Raw genomic sequence first — 24,641 nt, forward strand, 5'->3', positions numbered from 1 at the left:
GACTTTACAGTCCAATTTTATGATTTCTTTTGAGAGATTGCATTCATATTCTATTCTTCTTATCCTTATCAATTTCTTGCTGTATTCTTAAAAACTTGCCAATCCTCATATTTAATACTATTTCTGGCCACTTCATAAGTGTTTATTCTTAAGGTCATACAATCCTTAACTTCCTTTCGCAGTCATGGTTGGCTGACCTTTTTAGAGCTGTTGTGCCATGTGCCATGTCCATTGCCGATGTATCATCATGTCTTTAAATGTATTTCCCCAAACTAATTCAGCCAACTTATAGCTCATGCTTTTATAATTTCCCTTAGTCACATTTAACAATATCCCACATTCCCAGCTTCTGAGAAGCTTCACAGAGTTCTTTTATTTGACCTGGGCAGTGATAGATGGTCTACCAACCTCAGGAATAATAGTGTGGGATTTACTTTGTGAGTCCAGGCCAAGATGCTGGCTGATTCCTTAAGGATTGGTAGGAAATGAACATATTAAAACTCAATGAATTGTTTCTGGGAGGGTGAGGGTCTCTGTCCGTGCTCTAAACGCAATGATTGACAGCTCTCATGTCATGCAGGCACCAGCGAATTGCCACTAATAATTCCCACAACATCAGTGGCAGAGGTGCCAGCTGAGGGTGATCCCAGTGTAACTGCTGCATTTTTAGCACCACTGAATGTGATACAAATTTGAATTATTATGAAAACTATGATAAGTATCACACTGGCACTTCAGTTAAATCCCCAGATAATTGCTTTTTTTTTAACAATGAAAATTTGGATTATGGGGTTAATTTCATAGTTCATATAATTAGAACAAACTGCTATCATAGTTTTGATTGTATAGAGGCTATGTTGTTACTTTGGTAATACCTCAGGAATTTTAATCTCACTTATTACTATAGTGTATTATCTCTCCATTCCCTTAAGAGCAACATACAGCTATCAAATGCCGTTCATTGTCTGAAAATACTGAACACAAATTGAGAAATATTTAATTGCGAACATTTCGAATACAACACAACCAGACAAATGGGTTTCATAATGCTTTATTGACTACTGCTTTAGAATATAAAAGCAACAAAAGAATAAACTCAAGCTTTTAAAACACAAGAAAAATAGAAAATATTTGGCTGAGGAGTTCAAACACCTGATGGTAATGCATTTGTTGTTAATAAGGCACACTAGTTTAAAAAGTCTGTCCATGCACATCTTGTTCTTTTATATGCCCCATCCCAACATTTTGAGTTAAAATACAAAACAATGCTGTCTGCTATAGAATAGCACAAGTTTGGATCTTAACTGACATGCTTTACAGGCCTCTATCAATATCAGACAATCAATCATACTTTGGCCTTCTTCATACAAAGAGAAGCAAATCAAAATACATTAGACCTTTGCACTATGTGACACAAAGTGACTCGAAACCCTTTTTTTTCCGAAGAACTTCCCCACTTCTAACTGCCCTAGAATGTGTCTTGCAAGTTAAATAATATTTTATTTAAATAGATCTACATTCTTTTTTACTTAACTGGGCTACGAAAGCCTATACAGAGAAGCCAAACTCAGTAGCCAAATAAAAGTATTTTGGAATAAAAGACATCTCAAAATCTCACCATTCCCCACTCTCTTCATAAGATAATAAAATATCTAAAAATATACTTTAGGAAAACTCTTTCTTGCTCGAACTAGTGGTGTTACCCTGGATACTTTGTATGTTAATAAAAGGTATTATATATATAAGCAAAAAGTACAGTTGATACCCTATTTGTATAAAGGAACTAAGTTGTTTTAATTCAAGAAAGGGTTACTTTAGCATCTTCTAGCAGCGTATCCATTTTGTTGAAAACCAAATAAATCTTTTTTTTAAAAAGTGTGCAAAGTGAAATGCATGGAATTTTCTCAAAGGTTGGAAATTGAATCCAAAATGGAAAGTCTGGGAACAGAAAGAAAAGTTAGCCAATAAAATTATTTTTAAAAACCAATACTGAGTAATGCCTTAATAATTTTAAAGATTTATTTTTCTGAATTTTAGGCACACAAATCCACTAAAAGGAACAATTTGCTCAGGTATCCATTGGTATCTGCAGGTGTTCAAAAGCATTATTGAATGAAATCACTGGGTAAAGGGAGTGCTTTCTTTACAGTGGGAGTGTTGCTGTTTCCTGCATATCTAAGACAAACTATGACTTGATCTTATAATCCAAGTCTAGTTTTAATAACTACAGTTTTTGTTGCATTTGAAGCGAGTTTACTGTCCTCCTATTAGTGCAGCTGGAAATAGTGCTTCCCAGCTCTAATACTCCAGTAGGTATAGGAAGCAGGTTTCTGACAATCAGAACTCCTGTATTTGGGTCATTTCTAATGAATTGTATACATCTTTAAAAAAAAGTCAAGTGGAGGAAATTGGGCTGCATTTTCACTTTTGGGACAGAAACCTGGAGACCCATCCTGCTCCCAAGGGAATCCACCGTACTTTGGGATTTTGATCGGGATATCCTCTCAATTAGAATGGAGACACATTTCCCATCCAATTAAGGGCAGTAGGTGGACTCTTATATTTGGAAGGTCAATCAGAGGCCCTCAGCTTCAGAGAAGCAGTGTCTGTAATTAAGAGCAAATAACTGAGAGGGTGCTTCAATATTGGTGACCTCACAGTATCAATTACTTTAAATATTTTGTGTAAAGCAGCCTTTAGAATGGAGATGGAATTCTTCTGCAGAGTGATCTTTGTCTGCACCCTTACCCAGGCAGGTAAAGGGCCTGGTGGTCTATTTGGAGAGAACAGACTGTGGTCTGATGCTGGGCCCCACCACCAAACAGCTGAACTGTCCCCACCAACCCAGGAACTGCAACTTTCCAGTTGGTCTCCAATACACCCCTAACACTTTAATGAGCATAACTGGTTTCCCATATCATGGCATGCCCCAAATGGTAAATTGGTGCTGGGAAACCAGCATTTGACCAGAGCCCTGTATCTTTGTGCCCTCTCTATGTCTTGTCCTGACCTCAGCCAGGTCTGGAAGTTCTATTCAGTGTTGTGATACATTGCACAGTTTAAAAGAATCAGTGATAACTGGATATTCTGGTGAGATTCTGAGTATGACAACAAAAAACAAAACAGTGAGACTCGCAAAAAGATGAGCAGGAAAAAAATATGCTGCCTGGATATTTAGAATGTGCATAAAAATTGAATGTGCCTCATTAGGTTTTAATCAAGAAGCAAACTAGTTTGTTGCATTAGTTCTCTGGGTTACCAGAGCTGAGTAATAAAGGCAATACTGACATATGGAGCAGCTGCCTTTCTAATGTTATCATACTGTAAATGGAGTATTCTAGCTTCCCATCAAATACAATATGCAAAATGTTAAAGATCCATCAATTTTTAGTTGGTCTACAAAATGGTGCCTTAGCCAGTTATCATTAGTGTTTATGGTATTTTATCATTTACATGCAAGTAGTACAATGTGGGAATTTCTATTCTATAAACAGTAGCAAGTGTTAAGAGTAAAATGGCCAGAGCTGTTAATTAAAACCCCATATTAATCCACAGCAGTGTCAATCATTTTCTCCAGGTTAAATAATGAATGGAGCTCAACTGGATATCAGGCTGTCTTCAGCAGTTGCTTTTAGTCAGTCCAAAGCAATGGGGTCACATTATGCAGGTTTTACTGAGTATCACGACACTACTTAGAATTGACTTTTCTTTCAAAAGCCTTTAAACAGGCCATTGAAACACTGCTGCAATATATTTACTTCCTACTATAATAAAAGATTCTTCTTTTTCTTCAACAGCATTTAAAGAAATTGATAAAATTCTGTGGTAAACCACATATATGCTGCTGCACCATAAAAGCCATGTGCTCATAAAACTTATATTAAAACATAATATATATACACACACAAACTAATCTGTTACATAGAACCAAAATATAACATCACTACTACCCAAACTACATTACCACCTCAAATCATCTAGGAATTTTCTTTAACATGATAAAAGTTATTAATATAGCACTTCATGCCAACAAGGCCTGCTTTGGTCCTTGTTCAAAAATCCAGCATATGGCTGAACTTAAAGCAGAACAGAGAAAATAAAGAGCATTGCAAAGGTAACTTACTCTACATGTTGAAGGTACCACTGAAGGTTTATCTTCTATTTAATGTCATACTTAATGTCCTTTATATTTCAGTCCCCTTGTGTTTTGTAAGTGATAATAATTTACCCTCAAGAGACTGTATAATGCTGCCGTGGTTCATTCTTTCCCTTGCTTCTCCTTCCTTTTTCCACTTTATCAGTATCCTAACCCAAGAGATAAACCCACGTATACTTTCTTCCTCAGTCTGTGGTGCCAACCATGAATAGTTAAAACAGTTCAATCAAGGTCAATACTACAATCAGCCGGTTTGAAGCTGATGATATTCAGCCTCTATGAGTAGCCAAATTATGTAAATTAATAAACTAGACGTCAAGTTCGAGTCTCGTAGTCGACAGTACAATTCTTTTGCATTGCAGTTCTGGACTATTCCCCGGCAAAGAAACAATTTGTATGGGCATGTCTTTCCAGTATCATATACAAATCTTGGTAACTGGTTAACAAACTACAGGCCTAGGTTTGGTTATACAGTAATGGGTTAAATGCTGAGTAGTATTATTTACATTTATTGTAATCCAGTTAAGGCTGATTTTCTTTCTTGAAGGCACCAATCGGCTAGATAACTGGAGTGAATAAGTCACATGAACCCTTCATAGTATTAACATGTCAAAATCTACACATTTTTCTAGTTTCTAGATGTCCACATTCAAAATGTTCAAACCTTATGGACGGAAGATTTTTAGCATCTGTTAAAAGTAAGGCATTTAGAAAAATGTTTCCACAACAAAAATGCATGGAATTATTTCTACTATAAAGGTTATTAACCCTTAAAACGCTTAAAATATGCATTTCAAAATATACTAACAAAATAGCAATATCTAAAACATTTGCCCCTCCTTCACATAGCTTTTGGTGTGAAGATTGCTGAAGTCCTAAAAAAAATTCTTTCACGTCAAACTATGTTTTGTTTTCTTCATAAATACCAGTGTATTCCTTCACTATGATAAAGTCTTTGTTAGAATATCCTAATAAGTTTGGTAGAAATCATGTAGAGGAACTTGAAAAGTTGCTGCTGGAAATGCCTGTGGTACATAGCCAGCATATCCTCCATAGGCTGCCACAGCAGCAGCGGTGGCTGCATTCTTCTGCAGTGTTGCCACAGTGGCAGCAGAAGCAGGAGCTGCAATTGGAACATAACTTGCCCCATAGAATCCAGCTGTGGGAATTCGTTGTATATTGGAGGCCATTGCATATACTGGAGTTATTGGCCGAGTCTACAAAGAAACAAAACATGTTACAGCATTGCAATTTTTTAAAAAAACACTATAAATAGCAATTTAAAACTGAAATACTGATAACAGGAGTTGATAAAATGGTCAGGCCACCTATATTCCTGCCACTGTGGATTCCAAGCAAGCTCATTGCTTCAATCACAGGATAAGTATACTACAGTTTTAAAATCATTCTTTCATGTGGGTGTCATTGTTAAGGCCAGCGTGCATTGCCTGTCCTTATTTGGCCTTAAACTGAGGGAGGCCATTTCAGGGGCCAGTTAAGGGTCAACCACATATCTATGGGTCAAGGGTCACATGAAGGCTCAACTAGGTAAGGGCAGAAAATTTTCTTTCATAAAGGGCAATAATAAGCCAGTTAGGTTTCACAGTCACTATTATAGAGTCATAAGAGTCACAGAGTCATACAGCGCATAAACAGACCCTTTGTCCAACTCATCCACACCGACCCATCTGACCTGGTCCAATTTGGGCCATATCCCTCTAAACTCTTCCTATTCACGTACCCATTCACGTACCTTTTAAATGTTGTAATTGTACCCACCTCCACCATTCCTTCTGGCAGCTCGTTCCATACAAGTTATCCCTCAGGTGCTTTTTAAATCTTACCCCTCTCATCTTAAAGCTGTGATCTCTACTCCCCCATCCTACGGGTAAGACCTTGGCTATCCATGCCCCTCAAGATTTTCTAATTCTCTATCAGGTCACCCCTCAGCCTCCGATGCCCCAGGAGAAAAGGAGCCCAGTCTAGTCAGTGTACAGAGTCTAAATTTCAATTCAAGAGTTTATTGATAGAATTTAAAATTCCACCAGTTGCTGTGGAGAGATTTGGCAGGTTTCTGGTTCAGAGTCAGTGATATTTCTACCATATTACTATCTTCTTGTGTTTGTATTCTGCTCTAGGAGTCACTGGATAGGCATACGAAGGAAGGACTCTGACATGAGAATTTCCCATCTTTAGCACAAGGTAACAATCATTCTTATCATTCCTCAAATGAAACATTTTCCTTGCTTGGCTGGCTCAATTTTAAGCTGGGCTTAAACTGAGCAAGGAAGGAAGGTTAATCACAGAAAGCTGTAGAGAAAAATAATGAATATATTGTGCTTTAGGAAAATACAAGCTTTTTAACCTGGAAAGGTGGAGGAGTGGAAACTGATGGTATGATCGCTGTTCCATTTGGATCAGTTTGCACAGCAATAGGATTAAGAACATGCTCCATAGGATGCATTTTGCTATCTTCCATTAGTTTAGTGCCTGGAGCTGCCTGAAACACTTGGTACTGAGTTCCAATGGAAGGGATGGCCACTGCAATCAGATAAAAGTACTAATTAATAAGTTTTAATCACAAGTTTATAAATTTGAATTATATTACATCTATACCACATTATAAAACAGTTTGAGTTGCCTCTCAGGCACATTATAGATCAAAATATGACCTTGAAATACAAAGCAGATAATCTACCAGATAATCAACAGCTTGGACAAAGAGATGTGCTTTAGAGAGTTTATTAAAGAAAAAAAACAAAGTAGAAACCTGACGATGGCCTTAAGGAGGATCTCCGTTGAGTGATGGGTTGCAACCAGCATTTCTTGCAGCTGCACTATCTCCCAAAGCCCCCTGGGACCTGTAGGAGAACTGCCATGTGGAAGCTGCGCTGCTCAGCTGTGGAAGGAGTGAGGAGGCTGGCACCACGCTTCTCAGAGAGGGACCTGGAGATCCTTGTGGATGGAGAGGTGGAGAGGAGAGGAGTCCTCCTCCTGGATGACTGGCAGAGGAACCCATGTCACCATAGCATGCCAGTGTGGTCATAGAGTCATAGAAATATGCAGCACGTAAACTGATCCTTCAGTCCAACACGTCCATGCTGAACAGATATCCTAAATAAATCTAGCCCCATTTGCCAGCATTTGGCCTATATCCCTCTAAATCCTTCCTATTCCTATACCCATTCAGATGCCTTTTAAATTTTGTTATTGCACCAGCCTCCAGCATTTTCTCTGGCAGCTCATTCCATGCTCACAACACCTTCTGTGTGAAAACATTGCCCCTTAGGTCCCTTTTAAATCATTCCCATCTCATCTTAAACTTATACTGTCTAGTTTTGGACTCACCCACCCTGGGGAAAAGACCTTGTCTATTTAGCCTATCCATGCCCCTCATGATTTTATAAACCTCTATAAGTTCACCCCCTAAGCCTCCAATGCTCTAGGAAAAACAGCCCCAGTCTATTCAGCCTCTCCCTATAGCTCAACTCTCCTACTCTGGCAATATCATTGTAAATCTTTTCTCAACCTTTGCAATTTTCACAACATCCTTCTTTGAGCAGAGTGACTAGGATTGCACACAGTATTCTAATAGTGACCTAACTAATGTCCTGTACAGCTGAAACATGACCTCCCAACTCCTGTACTCAATGCACTTCCCAATAAAGGCAAGCGTGCCAAATGTCTTCTTCACTATCCTATCTACCTGCGACTCCACTTTCAAGGAACTATGAACCTGCATTCGAAGGTCTTTGTTCAGCAAAACCTTCCAGGATATTTCCACTAAGTGTATAAATCCTGTGCTGATTTGCCTTTCCAAACTTCTGCACCTCACGTTTATTTAAATTAAACTCCATCTGCGGTTCCTCAACCAATTGGCCCATCTGATCAAGATCCCATTGTACTCTGAGGTAACCTTCTTCATTGTTCAGTATACCACCAACTTTGATGTCATCTGCAAACTTACTAACCATACCTCCTATGTTCACATCCATATCATGTATATAAATGATGAAAAGCAGTGGGCACAGCTCCAATCCTTGTGGCACACTGCTGGTCACAGGCTTCCAGTCTGAAAAGCAAACCTCCACTAACACCCTGTGTCTTCTACCTTCGAGCCAGTTCTGTATCCAAATGGCTAGTTCTCCCTCTATTCTGAGATCTAACCTTGCTAACCAGTCTACAGTAAGGAAGCTTGTTGAATGCCAACCTGAAGTCCAAATAGATCACATCCACCCCTCTGCCCTCAATCCTCCTTGCTACTTCTTCAAAAAAACTTCAAATTAGTGAGACATGGTTTCCCATGCACAAAGCCATGTTGACTTATCGCTAATCAGTTCTTGCTTTTTCATATACATGTAAATCTGTCCCTCAGGATTCCCTCCAACAACATGCCCACCACCAATGTCAGGCTCACTGGTCTATAGATCCCTGGCTTTTCCTTACTACCTTTCTTAAACAGTGGCACCACGTTAGCCAACCTCCAACTTCCGGCACCTCACTTGTGGCTACCAATGATACAAATATCTCAGCAAAGGGCCCAGCAATCACTTCCATAGCTTCCCACAGAGTTCTAGGGTACACCTGATCAGGTCCTCGGGATTTATTCACCTTGATATGTTTTAAGATATCTAGCACTAACCTCCTCTGGTTGGACATTGACAGCCAGGTCAGAGCCCTCTCCAGGGTGAGGAGGACTGAATAGCAGCACGGGAAGAAGGTCAATGATCTTCTCTGCCCTGTCAGGGTTAGTGCAATGCTCTGCTCTCTGATACCTCCCATTTTTCTCTGTCACTGCACCAACCTCCCATCAATGTTTCTGCTGACAGCCTCCATTGCTTGCAAAACCTTTCCTCGCCTGATTTCGTTACCCACCCTCCTCCCATTCCACTGACCCACATACCCTCCACACACAGTCTCCTCATTCCCTCAGGACACTGCAACACCTTTGCCCCACATGCACCAACACTAATAGCCATGCCACCCTTATTCAGTCCCTTTATGTCTTTTACTGGAGAAAAATCTCCCATCATAGGTTAGAGTAATGCAGGGGAGGTGAGGCAAGGGTCGGCAGTGTGCTGGACATCCCTATCCTCATCCCCTCTGAGGAAAGGATTCTGGTTCCGGCAGGAGAAGACAAAGACCATCCCTTTGGGAATGCACAAATATCGATGTCCTGACACCTGAATGAGTAACACTGCAACAGACACAGTAACCAGTTGTTTGTCACACATGATGACTAACTAGTGGCTGCCATGTCCTCTGCCTCTTATATCTTCAGCTACAGCCACTTTCCCCAGGACCAGCCTGATTCCCACACAAAAGAGTTCCTTAACCTCCCTGATAACGGTGCAGACATATTGGAGGGAACGTCATAAACAATTACCCTGGATGTCCCAGCAGCTCAGATGAGGACATCTCAGAGGGTACTGGGAGGGTACACACAGTGACCACAGGTACCAATAGTTCTACAGAAGGGGGTGGTGGGGGGAGAAATACCCTGGGCCATTGGCAGTCAGAGAACTGTGGAGACCAGGCACCTGCTGAGCCCCCGGGAGACCCCGTGGTCTCGACAATGATGGACATTGTATCGACTGGGAGGAGATGCAGCAGCAAAAGCAAGTAACAGAAGGCACTGGCCTTCAATGCAGTAAAGCTGCATCAATGCATTGTGTGTCACTGCATTGCTGCTGCAGCAGTGCAGCTAGTTCTGCGACTGTCTACCTGCCTCAATGGACAGGTTGGAGGCTGCACTATCAGGAGCTACTGGAAATTAACAGAATTATGGAGCTCTTATAGTATGGAAATCACATTTTTCAGCAGATGCCCCATAGCCTTGTATGCTATGATGTTTCAAGTGCTCGTCAAAAGAGTTCTGAAGTGCTGAGAGTTTCTGTCTCTACCACCATTATAGGGAATGAGTTCTAGATATACCTAATCTTCTGGGTGAATTTGTTTTCCTCAAATTCTCTCTAAACCCTCTGCACATTACCTTCAAACTAGATGATTCCTCTGCTGAGGAGAAAAAGTTTCTCCCTATCTACCCTGTCTATGACCTTCAGAACTTTATACACCTCAATCAGGTCCCCTCTCAGACTTTTTATGTTCCACGGAAAACAACTGCAGCCTAACTAACCTCCCTTCATAGCTGAATCACTCCAGTCCAGGTAACATCCTTGTGAGTCTCCTTTGCACTCTCTCTAGTGCAATCACGTCCTTCATATAATTTGGTGATTGGAACTGCACACAGTAACCTAGACGTAGCCTAACTAACATCATTGCACACATCTTCATCATTAACTCCTTGCTCTCATGTTCAATGCCTTGACCAATAAAGGCCAATAAAGGCAAGTATCCCATATAGCTCTTAATCCTGCAGATACTTACAGATCATACCTCCTACATTCATGTCTAGTTCATCAACGTACATTGTAAACAGCAAGAGACCCAACATCAAACCCAGTGATACAGTACTCCCAACACACACACACACACACACACACACTCTTTATCCTTTACTCCCTGGATGGAATTTGCCAATTTGCCTTGGTCTTTTGGCTTCTTAAACAGTCTGCCATGTAAGACCTTGTCAAAAGCCTTACCTACATCCACGTAGACTACATCAACTGCACTACCTTCATCTACACACCTAGTCAACTCCTTGAAAAATTCAATCAAATTTGTTAGACACAATCTCCCCCTTATAAAGCCATGCTAACCAAACTTAATTAATCCTTGCTTCTCCAGGTGGAGATTTAGTCTATACCTCAGAACTTTTCCTTATAGTTTCCCTACCACTGATGTGAGACTCACTGGCCTGTAGTTTTCTGGTTTATCTACACTACCCTTTTTGAATAATTATCTGTCCTCCATTCCTCTGGCACCTGTCCTGTGGCCAGAGAAGACTTGAAAGATAATGGCCGAGCCCTGGATATCTTTTCCCTTGTTTCCCCTGTCTCATCTGGGTCTGGAGACCTATTGACTTTCAAGCTGACTGAAACTGCTAATACCTATTCCCTCGCACTGCTAATTTGTTCAATTATATCACAACACCTGGCTCTGATTTCTATATCTACAATGTTCATCTCTATCGTGAATATAGATGAAATGCACTCATTTAAAACCTCAGCTATGTCTTCTAGCTCCAATCAGTTTGCCACTTTGGTACCTAATGACCCTACTGTTTCTCTGATTATCCTCTTTCCCCTCATATACTTATATGTTACTCGCTTGTGATTTTTTAAGTCCACACGTTGCCCTCTTCATTTTGTATTTTAAATAACCCCCTGCATTTTCTATGCGCCTTTGGGACATCTACTGATTTCAGCAGAATTTATACTTCCCTCACTCACTACCCAAACTATGCACATACATCTACACCTACATACTTATCACCCCCACCCTTCCCAGGGTACCTTCACACACCCCATTAATTTTTGTTGGCAGAGTGACCAGAGCTGCCAGCATGGTCCTTCACTGCTGGCTGGTGCACAAACAGTCCTCTCCTACCCTGGAGGACAGGTGCCTATGCGGATGAAGGGCTGACTGTGACCCACTCCCTGAGGCACAGAGTCCTCAGCAATGCCACCATGATTGGATATGTGCTCATGCCTGAATTCTGGGATTGGTATGGGGGTCCTTGATTAACATGTTGGAAACCCTGATTGACCGGTGCTCCCATGGAGCTCACTATGGTCTATTCCCCTCAGACTTTCAGACAAGTCCCATTGCTTGCCACAGAGCTGTGTGTTTGGTGCAAACACTGAGACCACTTGGTGCTAGGTGACATAAGGCATGGTACATGGCATTGACTGAAGGCTACTTCACAGCACAGCCACCCACCTGGTTGTGTGTCTGCACCAATTGCCACTGCAAGGCTTGGCAGGCAAGGCAAGGCATACACGTGCTGGTCCGAGTAAACAGGGTGATCATTAGGTGCGATGGATTCCTGTCTCTGTGGCACCTGTATACAATGCAGTCAGACACTGTTGGTTGCTGGTGTGCTAGACCTGCCTGCTCTTGCAGGATGCAGTCAAGTGCAATAGGGCGTACCAGGATGATGATGACAACTTCCTGAAAATGGAGTCCATGTCCATTGTCCATGTGGACAGGTATGTATGTGTTGATTGATGCTAATAGATCCTACCCTGCTTTGCAATTTGCCCAGGGAGAAAGATAGAGTTCTTTTGAAACAAATGGCGAGTTGATATCACCAAGAACCTGCTCTTGTTTCCAAGCTGAGTTTGCTCGGTGGCTTGTTTATATTGAGAGTTTGGTTAGATTGCAACTAATTACAGGTTGGTCTGTGAACAAGCTATTTGAGAAAAGTGTATAAGATGCAGCGAGATGATCTCAATATCAAGATGGGCATCGCTGAAGATCTTACCTGATTCTGCCACTCACCACATAATAGCTCACATTGTTCACAGCCTGGTAAGATCCCTGCACTCAGTTAACATCTCAAACCCAATTATGATTTCCTCCAGACCTTTCTATTTCTTAAACATGCATATATTACTTTAAAAGAATGCTACAAAACTTTTAACAGGCTGGTAAGCCAGTAAAAACGTTACAAATATTTTGGGAGGTAAAATTCAGTTCAGGTGGGGGTTGAACTGGATCAGCCACCAATTATACTCCCTTTCTATTGACATCATGATTCACTACCATCGAATTTTCACCCTACCTTTGTAGATTGTCACCATCATTAAAATCTATACAGTTTCTCAAGGGATTACATGGGAACTTTTTGATAGTTTAAGTTGCTTGTGGTCACATACTGTGTTAACCTGAAGAGAAGTGATTTTAATCAAGGCCAACCAAGTGAAATGAAATGGGGCAAGTTGATAAGGTCCTGTCTGCCATAGTATAATACAGGCTAATGTAGGATTGAAAAGGAAGGAAACAGTTAAACATGAAAGAGTCATGACTTAGAGGAAACAGACAAGTTAAGTTGCTATAGTTATATGCAGCCTGTGCAACCAGGGTATGGGGGTAAAGTACATGATTAGAATGGTTACTCTGTGACTTAAACTTGCCAATGCCATTGCTTTCCTGCAGTTTGCAATTTTAACCTGTCCATGGGAGTAGGCCATATGGACACTCTCCCAATGCAACATGAGTCTTCTTTATATATACAGACCAATATCTGACAGAATCATCAGGTTGTATTGCAAATTTAATCTGAAACTCCTTGCTCAGTATATCTGCTGGTCAGTGAAGCCATGGTCAAATGAGGAGCAAATAGTTACATTAATTTCATTTTATTCTGTTTACCTGTGATCCAAGAGGAGCAGGCACTCCCTGCCCTTCCGGCCCCACTCCAGCCAACCCATTCCTAGCCAATTGACTTCCATGAACCATTCTTTAAGGCTCCTGGCAACAGCACTCTGATGTCAAAAATCTTTCTGACCAGCCAGTGCTTCCTGCTGGATTTTAGCAGGAATTAAAAACAGTACTAACAAGACTGGACCAATTCATCCAAACATCAAGACTTGGTACAATTCTTCTCTAATGAGGGTGATCCAAGTTTTTGGAATTCATCAGTCCAACTCCAAATTGCACCAACATTAAAATTGCAATTGTGTTATCAATTTGTATTCTTCATTTGTTGCCGAAGTTCATTACAAAACTATTGGCTTGTTCATTACAATATGTAATGAAGCTTTATTCAAAGCTGACTAAATCTGGTTTTCAAACAGTAAGTATTTAATTAAGAACTCCCACCTGACTTTAGCAGCAACTCAAAAAATTCCAGATTTTTCATTGTGTTTATTGGAATTATTCTACATCCTACAGGAATATTTCAAAATCCTATAGGGGTTTCAGGAAGAACTCTAAAACATCACCTTTGCATTTCTATTTTCTTCTATTTTTTTCCCTAGCTGTTAAGGTAAATGTTTAGCAAAACATTTCCTTTACTAACCTGCACCAGGTTTCATAGCGACTGGACTGACTGTAGCCAGATCTAAGCTGGGTATCAGTTCATACGCTTTGTCCTGTTGCTTGGCCTTCCCTTCATGATATCTGCTGTAAATACCTCTGCCTGCTGAATATCCACCCAGGTACGATCCTCGAGGTCCTGCTGCTCTGTTGCCAGCTGCCCCTCTACCTCGGCCGCGAACAGTGCCTGCTTTAAAAAGAAAATCCAATTTTAAAAATAGGGTAAATAATGCATTTAAAAAGCCACCAGAGTTTTGACAGGAATAGAAATGAGCATTTATAGATCTTACTCAGAAGCACGTCAGAGTGAGAGAGTGTGAGAGGAACAGACTGAACAATTCATCAGGGAGAAAGTAAGGACTGCAGATGCTGGAGATCAGAGTCGAGAGTGTGGTGCTGGAAAAGCACAGTAGGTCAAGCAGCATCCGTGGACCAGGAAAATCGACGTTTCGGACATAAATCCTTCATCGGGAATGAGGCTTGTGAACCAAGGGGGTGGAGAGATAAATGGGAGGGAGTGGGGCTGGAGGTAAGGTGGCTGAGAGTGTGATAGGTGGATGAAGGTGGGGGCAATCATGATAGGTCAGAGAGGTAGGTGGAGTGGATAGGTGGAAAGGAAGATAGACAGGTTCTGAGGGCAGTGTCGAGCTGGAAGGTTAGAACCTGGATAAGGTGGGAGGAGGGGAAATGAGGAAACTGGTGAAAGTCACATTGATGTAGTGGGATTGAAGAATCCCGTGGCGGAGGAGAAGGCATCTTCCTCCAGGTATCGGGTGGTTAGGGTGGTGGTGAAGGAGACCCAGGACCTACATGTGGAGTGGGAGATTCATCAGCCCGGCAAAGTTAGGAGTATCTGGGAAGTACTTTAACTTTCGAAAGAATCAGATAATTAGCAATCGTATTGTTAAAAGTGTAAAATTTAATTCTTAATCTTTGTCGTCTCCAAATAAAGTTGTGACTTGGTCAGATGTGGGAGTTTAAAGAGAGCTTACAGGTTACTACGGACTATATCTGCAATAAATGCTGTTGGTTGTGAGTCCTATCAGATCAAATGGATTGGTTGGAGAGAGAGAGGCAATGAGGAATTTGCAACAGCAACAGTGTGTGATGGATGGCAGTTATAGGAAGGGGGGGGGGGGAAGTCTCAGATACAGTCACATAGATGGGTTAACTCCAGGAAAGTAAGAGCGGAGGCAGGTAGTGCAGGAGTCTTTTGTGGCTATCTCCATTTCAAACAAAGTATGCTGTTTTGGAAAATGTAGGGGGATGGTAGATTCTCAGGGGAATGTAGCACGAACAGCCAAGTTTCAGGTATTGAGACTGGCTCTAATGCAATGAGGGGTACGTCGGGTTCCAAGAGATCAAATCAGTTAGGGGATTCTCTAGTCCGAGGTACAGACAGAAGTTTCTGTGGTCAGCAGTCAAAAATCAGAATGATGTGTTGGTTCCCTGGTGCCAGGTACAAGGACGTCTCAGAGACGGTGCAGAATGTTCTCAAGGGAGAGAGGGGCCAGCAAGAGGTCATTGTCCACATTGGAATCAACAACATAGGAAGGGAAAAGTTTGAGATTCTGAAGGGAGATTACAGAGATTTAAAAAGTAATTTAAAAAGGAGGTCCTCGAGTGTAGTAATATCGGGAATACTCCCGGTGCTACAAGCTAGTGAGGGCAGGAATAGGAGGATAGAGCAGATGAATGGATGGCTGGGGAGCTGGTGTATGGGAGAAGGATTTACATCTTTGGATCATTGGAATCTCATTTGGGGTAGAAGTGACCTGTACAAGAAGGACGGATTGCACCTAAATTGGAAGGGGACTAATATACTGGCAGGGAGATTTGCTTGAGCTGCTCGGGACCCAGGGAGATAGTGAGGAAAGAGATCAATCTGAGATTGGTACAGTTGAGAACAGAAGTGAGTCAAACAGTCAGGGCAGGCAGGGACAAGGTAAGACTAATAAATTAAACTGCATTTATTTCACTGCAAGGGGCCCAATAGGGAAGGCAGATGAACTCGGGGCATGATTAGGAATATGGGACTGGGATATCATAGCAATTACAGAAACATGGCTCAGGGATGGGCAGGACTGGCAGCTTAATGTTCCAGGATACAAATGCTGGAAGGATAGAAAGGGAGGCAAGAGAGGAGGGGGAGTGGCATTTTTGATAAGGAATAGCATTACAGCTGTGCTGAGGGAGGGTATTCCCGGAAACACATCCAGGGAAATTATTTGGGTGGAACTGAGAAATAAGAAAGGGATAATCGCCTTATTGGGATTGTATTATAGACCCCCTAATAGTCATAGGATAATTGAGAAACAAACTTGTAAGGAGATCTCAGCTATCTTTAAGAATAACAGGATGATTATGGTAGGGGATTTTAACTTTCCAAACATAGACTGGGACTGCCATAGTGTTAAGGTTTTAGATGGAGAGGAATTTGTTAAGTGTGTACAAGACAATTTTCTGATTCAGTATGTGGATGTACCTACCAGAGAAGGTGCAAACCTTGACCTACTCTTGGGAAATAAGGCAGGACAGGTGACTGAGGTGTCAGTGGGGGAGCACTTTGGGGCCAGCGACCATAATTCTATTTGTTTTAAAATAGTGATGGAAAAGGATAGACCAGATCTAAAAGTTGAAGTTCTAAATTGGAGAAAGGCCAATTTTGATGGTATTAGGCAAGAACTTTTAAAAGCTGATTGGGGACAGATGTTCCCAGGTAAAGTGATGGTTGGAAAATGGGAAGCCTTCAGAAATGAGATAACGAGAATCCAGAGAAAGTATATTCCTGTCAGGGTGAAAGGGAATGCTGGTAGGTATAGGGAATGCTGGAGGACTAAAGAAATTGAGAAGGTAAAAACAATGACTGCAGATGCTGAAAACCAAATTCTGGATTAGTGGTGCTGGAAGAGCACAGCAGTTCAGGCAGCATCCAACGAGCAGCGAAAATCAACGTTTCGGGTCCTGATGAAGGGCTTTTGCCCAAAACGTTGATTTTGCTGCTCGTTGGATGCTGCCTGAACTGCTGTGCTCTTCCAGCGCCACTAATCCAGAATAAAGAAATTGAGAGTTTGGTTAAGAAAAAGGAGGAAGCATATGTCAGTTATAGACAGGATAGATTGAGTGAATCCTTGGAAGAGTATAAAGAAAGCAGGAGTATACTTAAGAGGGAAATCAGGAGGGCAAAAAGAGGACATGAGATAGCTTTGGCAAATAGAATTAAGGAGAATCCAAATGGTTTTTACAAATACATCAAGGACAAAAGGGTAACTAGGGAGAGAATAGGAGCCCTCAAAGATCAGCAAGGTGGCCTTTATGTGGAGCCACAGAAAATGGGGGAGATACTAAATGAGTATTTTGCATCAGTATTTACTGTGGAAAAGGACATGGAAGATATAGATTATAGGGAAATAGATGTTGACATCTTGAAAATTGTCCATATTACAGAGGAGGAAGTGCTGGATGTCTTGAAACACATAAAGGTGAATAAATCCCCAGGACCTGATCAGGTGTACCACAGAACTCTGTAGGAAGGTAGGGAAGTGATTGCTGAGCCTCTTGCTGAGATATTTGTATCATCGATAGTCACAGGTGAGGTGCCGGAAGACTGGTGCTTGGCTAACATGGTGCCACTGTTGAAAAAAGGTGGTAAGGACAAGCCAGGGAACTATAGACCAGTGAGCCTGACGTCGGTAGTGGGCAAGTTGTTGGAGGGAATCTTGAGGGATAGGAAGTACATGTATTTGGAAAGGACTGATTAGGGATAGTCAACATGGCTTTGTGCGTGGGAAATCATGTCTCACAAACTTGATTGAGTTTTTTGAAGAAATAACAAAGAGGATTGATGAGGATAGAGTGGTAGATGTGATCTATACGAACTTCAGTCAAGCGTTCGACAAGGTTCCCCATGGGAGACTGATTAGCAAGGTTAGATCTCATGGAATACAGGGAGAACTAGCTATTTGGATACAGAACTGGCTCAAAGGTAGAAGACAGACGGTGGTGGTGGAGGGTTGTTTTTCAGGCTGTGACCAGTGGAGTGCCACAAGGATCGGTGCTGGGTCCTCTACTTTTTGTCATTTATGTAAATAATTTGGATGCGAGCATAAGAGGTATAGTTAGTAAGTTTGCAGATGACACCAAAATTAGAGGTGTAGTGGACAGTGAAAAAGGTTACCTCAGATTACAACAGGATCTTGATCAGATGGGCCAATGGGCTGAGAAGTGGCAGATGGAGTTTAATTCAGATAAATGTGAGGTGCTGCATTTTGGGAAAGCAAATCTTAGCAGGACTTATACACTTAACGGTAAGGTCCTAGGGAGTGTTGCTCCTTGAAAGTAGAGTCGCAGGTAGATAGGATAGTGAAAAAGGTGTTTAGTATGCTTTCCTTTATTGGTCAGAGTATTGAGTGCAGGCGTTGAGAGGTCATGTTGAGGCTGTACAGGACATTGGTTAGGCCACTGTTAGAATATTGCATGAAATTCTGGTCTCCTTCCTATTGGGAAGATGTTATGTAACTTGAAAGGGTTCAGAAAAGATTTACAAGGATGTTGCCAGGGTTGGACGGTCTGAGCTATGGGGAGAGGCTGAACAGGCTGGGGCTGTTTTCCCTGGACCATCGGAGGCTGAGGGGTGACCTTATAGAGGTTTACAAAACTGTGAAGGGCATGGATAGGATAAATAGACAAAGTCTTTTCCCTGGGGTGGGGGAGTGCAGAACTAGAGGGCATAGGTTTAGGGTGAGAGGGGAAAGATATAAAAGAGAACTAAGGGGCAACCTTTTCACACAGAGGGTGGTACGGGTATGGAATGAGCTGCCAGAGGAAGTGGTGGAGGCTGGTACAATTGCAACATTTAAAAGACATGGGTACATGAATAGGAAGGGTTTGGAGGGGTATGGGCTGGGTGCTGGCAGGTGGGACTAGATTGGGTTGGGATATCTGGTCGGCAAGGACAGATTGGACCGAAGGGTCTGTTTCCATGCTGTACTTCCCTATGACTCTATCTCACATAAAACTCCAAACAGCTAGTCATGTTTGATAGGTTTCTGAGGACAGCATTTAGAGCTAAACACAATGGCCACTGGTCTCTCAAAGGAGTGATGGGAGTATTTAAACTGAAGAATGAACAAGCAGGAATTAATATTGTGCAAGTATTAAAATATTCAAATTAGTTTCAAATAAGATGTTTAGTGGAAAAGTATTGAATACGGTCTGAAAAAATGTGCATGTCATGATGCATGACCTGGTAATGACAACACCAACAGTGCTGACACTTTGTTGACAGCCCATCTTGTTGACAGCAGTGTACAAATCAGTGCTAAATGCATTGCTGGGAGACTACATGCCTCAGCAGGTGACCAGGTATGTGCAGAGCTAATTTTACTTTGTTATAAATTCTGCAGAGACCGATGAAGTTCAAATTTTCTTTGATTCATTTAATAACTGAAAGAATGAAACAACAATATTTCATAGTTTAAGATATTTATCGTAATGACAGATTAAAAGCAGTAGTAACTAAATATTATCTTTATAGGCAACTTACTGGCTCAGTGGTTAGCCCTACTGCCTACTAGTGCTGGGGAGCCAGATTCTTGGGTGACTGTCTGTGTGGAGTTTGCACATGTTCCCAGTATATGCGTGGGTTTCCTCCAGGTGGTCTGCTTTTCTCCCACAATCCAAAGCTGTGCAGGTTAGGTGAATTGGCCATGCTAAATTGCTGAGTGTTCAGGGATGTGTAGGTTAGGTGCGTTAGTTAGGGGTAAATATAGGGATAATAGGGTAGGGGAATAGGATCAAGGTGGGTTACTCTGAAGAGGGTAAGTGTGGACTTGTTGGGCCGAAGGGCCTGTTTCCAGAATATGAATAAACTACACAATGGAGTATATCCTGCTCCTTAGTGTGATTAAACAAAAAACCCACTTCACAACTATAATTTACACTTTATATTGACATTCAATGTTTTCCTAGGGTTTCTTACTTTTCAATTCTTTTCTCAGCCCAGTAATTTGTAATTTTAGAATTGTCTTTCACAAGGAGGTTTTCAATGTTCAGAGGCTCTCCTTCAAGTCCAAGCAATTTGACCCTTCCAGCCTCATTTAAATTCCTCACCAAGTTAGTCTTTTCAATCCAGACTTAAGGTCTCACCCACATTCCTGTGCACAAAATTAGAGAACATTTTTGGTCTCTTTACTTGCACTCTATCTCCTGGATCAAAGAAAGAATAAAAAAAATCCTGTGATATTCAGGGATATTCTAAAAAAGCTTGTGACCTGATCTTTATGCTGGCTGCCTCTGCATCATTTTGTGTCAATGTGAATCACAGGGGCCTTGTATCTCGGTAGAAATGCTTACTAACTATCCTTGTGACCTCAACTATATTCAATCTTGGAAACAATTTAACAACTTATAGGACAACTGTTTCCAACCTAAAATGTTCTCAGCACTGATTTTGGGATTTTGAAGACTCAATTCACATTGCTAACACAGATGCTGCTAATGTTCCCAAGCATAAATGCCTTGTACTTTCATTCCATTAAAACAACACAAGCCTTCCTTTGATCTCCAATAACTAAGCCATCCAAGCTTACCCTCTCTGGCAGACTTCAGAACTGGTCTATGACCCCCCTGTTTTTACCCTAAAAAAAGAGACACTGTCTCAAAACAATATTATAACTGTCACAATTGTAATAACTTAAAATAAGCCTGCACTACTTAAAGCTCAATGGCATCTTTTCAAAAGGATGTGGATTCTGGCTCCTGCAGGTGCTGGAAGAGACACTCTGAGCAGAACTACAGTAGAGCATAACATGTGTCCCAAGGTTCTTTGATACAACACAGAACCTCTATGTTGGAGATGGATCCTAGCAGAGAGTTCTTCTATCCACAAAAGGGTCTCTAAACAGATATTGAGAAGGCAGTGGGAACAGATAGATATCACTGTTAATGAAAGGAATCTAGCCCGGAGACTTTGAATGTAGTGGGAAAAAGTTTAATGAATTTACATGAAGATCAAGGTTAGTGAAAGCAGCTTCAAATATCATATTCCCTCAGATTAATCACTAGGCTCACACACTGCCCAATTCATTCACCTAACATTCACTTTCAAGCATAACTCATATCCTGGTTTGGAGATGCCGGTGTTGGACTGGGGTGTACAAAGTTAAAAATCACACAACACCAAGTTATAGTCCAACAAGTTTAATTGGAAGCACACTAACTTTCGGAGCATCGCTCCTTCATCAGGTGGTAGTGAAGGGCTCAATCCTAACACAGAATTTATAGCATAAATTTGCAGGGTGATGTAACTGAAATTATACATTGAAAAATTGATTGTCTATTAAGCCTTTCATCTGTTCGAATACCATGATAGTTTCACTTATTTCACGTGTAAATCACAAAACCTTTTATTTAAGGTTGCATTCTCGGGTTAGCTGTTAACAATGGTGATAGCTAGACAATATGTTGAAGGTGTTGGCCCCCTGTGTTCTCTTGTCTATGCCAAGATGTTTAGATTGATTCTAATGAATTCATGCAGTTTTTGAGCTCAGAGTTCGACATGAATGCATGCAGTTTTTAAGCAAAGTACAATGTAACCCTACAAGTACAAATTCACCCCACACAATATATGTGTGCTTGTGAGTCTTTGTCTGTGCATGTGTGTGTGTCTGTCTGGATTGGGGGTTGAGAGTGTTAGAAAGTGTATGTGTGTCTGTAAGCGTGTGTGTGGGGGTCTGTGTGCGCGTCTGTGTATATGTAGGAGTGCCTGTGTGTGTGTATAGTGCAATGGTGATCACCTGTAATGTGACATGAACCCAAGGTCCCGGTTGAGGCCCTCCCTATGGGTACCGAACTTAGCTATCAGACTCTGCTCGGCCACTTTTCTCTGCTGCCTGTCCCGAAGTCCACCTTGGAGGATGGTCACCTGAAGGTCCGAGGCTGAATGTCCTGGACCACTGAAGTGTTCCCCAACTGGGAGGGAACCCTCCTGTATGTTGATTGTTGTGCGGTGCCCATTCATCCGTTGTCGTAGCCTTTGCTCGGTTTCCCCAATGTACCATGCCTCCGGGCATCCTTGCTTGCAACGTATAAGATAGACAACGTTGGCTGAGTCACATGAGTACTTGCCATGTACAAGGTGGGAGGTGTCCCCATGCATAATGGTGGTATCTATGTCCACACTGACACATCTTGCAGTGCCACCTGTGACAGGGTTGTATGGTGTTGTCCTGAGAGCTGGGCAGCTTGCTACAAACAACGATCTGTTTGACGTTTGGCGGTTGTTTAAAGGCAAGTAGTGGAGGTGTGGGGAAGGTCTTGGTGAGGTGCTCATCCTTATTGATAATGTGTTGCAGGTCAACTCATATCCAATATCCATTGTCTCACCTCAACCCCACACATATAGCAGTATTGCAAGTCTCATACCTATATCTCACAATTTTCACAGATTGCCAGCTATTCAACTCAAGCAGATACATCACCCAAATACATTGCACCACACTCACTGACACTCTCTCTCTCTTTTGCAGGTGGCATATTGCCAAAGGCTTTACTAACTAGTGGGACACCAAGCACGTGAAGGAAACTGATGGCCAAAGGAATAGCCACAACTGAACCTCCTGTGGCCAATGGTAAAGCTGAAGTTACCCAGGATGACCACAGAGAATATTCCCTAATCCATTTAATGAATTCCTCGATATTATAAATATGGAATCAAGGCAATTCCTATTCTGTGTAAATCACTGAAAAGGTTTCAGTTAGAGTTGTTGTAGAGACTAACTGCTTTCCTGATGAGTTGGAAGGTGAAGGGTTGAGGTTAGAGAATGTCCCTCACATAGCAAAGCACTTGTATTTTTCTCCTGTATTCTCTGGAGTTTGGATGATTAAAAAAAAAACATCTCATTGAAAATACAAGATTCATTTGGGCTCTACAGCATTGACACAAGTTGTTGTTTCCCTTGGCTTGGGAATCTAGAAGATGGGGACTCAGTCTCAGAGTGGGGGGTTGAGATAAAGAGAAGTTTCTTTCTGAATGAATCTTTGGAATTCTGTACACCTGAGGATTCTGCATTCGCCATCATTGAATATATCCAAGGCTGGATTGATATCTTTTTAAGGAATATGGATATGGGAATTAAGACCTAAGACCATAAGACATAGGAGTGGAAGTAAGGCCATTCGGCCCATCGAGTCCACTCCGCCATTCGATCATAGCTGCTGGGCACTTCAACTCCACTTACCCGCATTCTCCCCGTAGCCCTTAATTCCCCGAGACAACAAGAATCTATCAATCTCTGCCTTGAAGACATTTAGCGTCCTGGCCTCCACTGCACTCTGCGGCAATGAATTCCACAGGCCCACCACTCTCTGGCTGAAGAAATGTCTCTGCATTTCTGTTCTGAATTTACCCCCTCTAATTAAAGGGATATGGGGAACAAATGGGAAAGTAAAGTGGAGGCAGCAGCTAGGCCATGATTGTATTGAATAGTCAGAAGGCTCGAGAGGCCAGGTCGTCTATTGTTTTCATGGTTTACATCTTCAATATATCTTCTAATATATTTAAATAGGACTTCTTTTATAGGTTGTCTATGTTGTCCTGAAAGTGAATAGATAGATACATCCAGCAGAGAGCCCTTCACTCCTCTTCCTTGCTCTGTGAACAGCTTGTCTATTTCAGTATTGCCTGTGGTCCATCTGTTTCTCATTCTGCAAGCCAAAAGGGAATGGAAACCCTTGTCTAGGAGTAAGTGATCTGATCAGAGGTCTTGAAGTCAAAAACAAAGTCATCTCTATGAGCAACACAACTCCATCAACTTCAACTCTAAACAACTCTATGAACTCTGTAAACTCCATGAACACTTTAACAAACACAAGAAAGTAACATGAGCAAAATAAAAAGGTCTAGCGTTATGGCTGTAGACCTCACCGAGGCATTCACGACTGTGAGCAGAGATGGACTTTTGGAAAATTTTTGTAAGACATGGATGCCCATCCAAGTTCTTGGCTATACTGATGCAATCTGAAAATGTGTTGCTGGAAAAACGCAGCAGGTCAGGCAGCATCCAAGGAACAGGAGAATCGACGTTTCGGGCATCAGCCCTTCCTGAAGGGCTGATGCCTGAAACGTCGATTCTCCTGTTCCTTGGATGCTGCCTGACCTGCTGCGCTTTTCCAGCAACACATTTTCAGCTCTGATCTCCAGCATCTGCAGTCCTCACTTTCTCCATACTGATGCGATATCATGAATGCTGGTATGGAACAGTTGAACACAACAGCAACCTCCCATGTCCCTTCTGAATCTCCAGTGGTGTGAAGTGGGCATGTGTGATGGCCCCAATCCTATCCACCATCTTCAGCATCATGCTGCAGCAGGCAGTGGAAGACCAGAGGGAATTTACATATGGTTCTGAACTGACAAATCTTTTCAATCTCAGGTTTCCTCATAGAAACAAACTCATCCATGAACTTCTTTTCACTGTTAATTGTGCTTCTTACAGTCAGTTAAATCTGCCATGTATGACATAATGTTTTCTAGGCAAGATTA

The 24,641-nt window shown here is 41.8% G+C and overlaps 1 protein-coding gene across 8 annotated transcripts in view; it reads right to left on the reverse strand.

Annotated features, from left to right (window-relative positions):
• Nucleotides 1-1,035: 1,035 nt before the first annotated feature.
• rbm47 (RNA binding motif protein 47) overlaps nt 1,036-24,641 on the reverse strand; it is a 256,801-nt gene continuing 233,195 nt past the window's right edge. For 7 of the 8 annotated variants that reach the window (XM_072567871.1, XM_072567874.1, XM_072567863.1 and 4 more), the window contains 3 exons: nt 14,082-14,288; nt 6,522-6,697; nt 1,036-5,373 (listed from right to left, as the gene is read on the reverse strand). In XM_072567871.1, coding sequence (XP_072423972.1) covers nt 5,125-5,373; nt 6,522-6,697; nt 14,082-14,288 — 632 coding nt within the window. In that variant the 3' untranslated portion in view covers nt 1,036-5,124. The remainder of the gene's footprint in view (nt 5,374-6,521; nt 6,698-14,081; nt 14,289-24,641) is intronic. The other variant, XM_072567891.1, reaches the window with a different exon arrangement.

The sequence above is a fragment of the Chiloscyllium punctatum genome, chromosome 1, assembly GCF_047496795.1.
Source record: "Chiloscyllium punctatum isolate Juve2018m chromosome 1, sChiPun1.3, whole genome shotgun sequence".
Taxonomy (NCBI): Eukaryota; Metazoa; Chordata; class Chondrichthyes; order Orectolobiformes; family Hemiscylliidae; genus Chiloscyllium; species Chiloscyllium punctatum.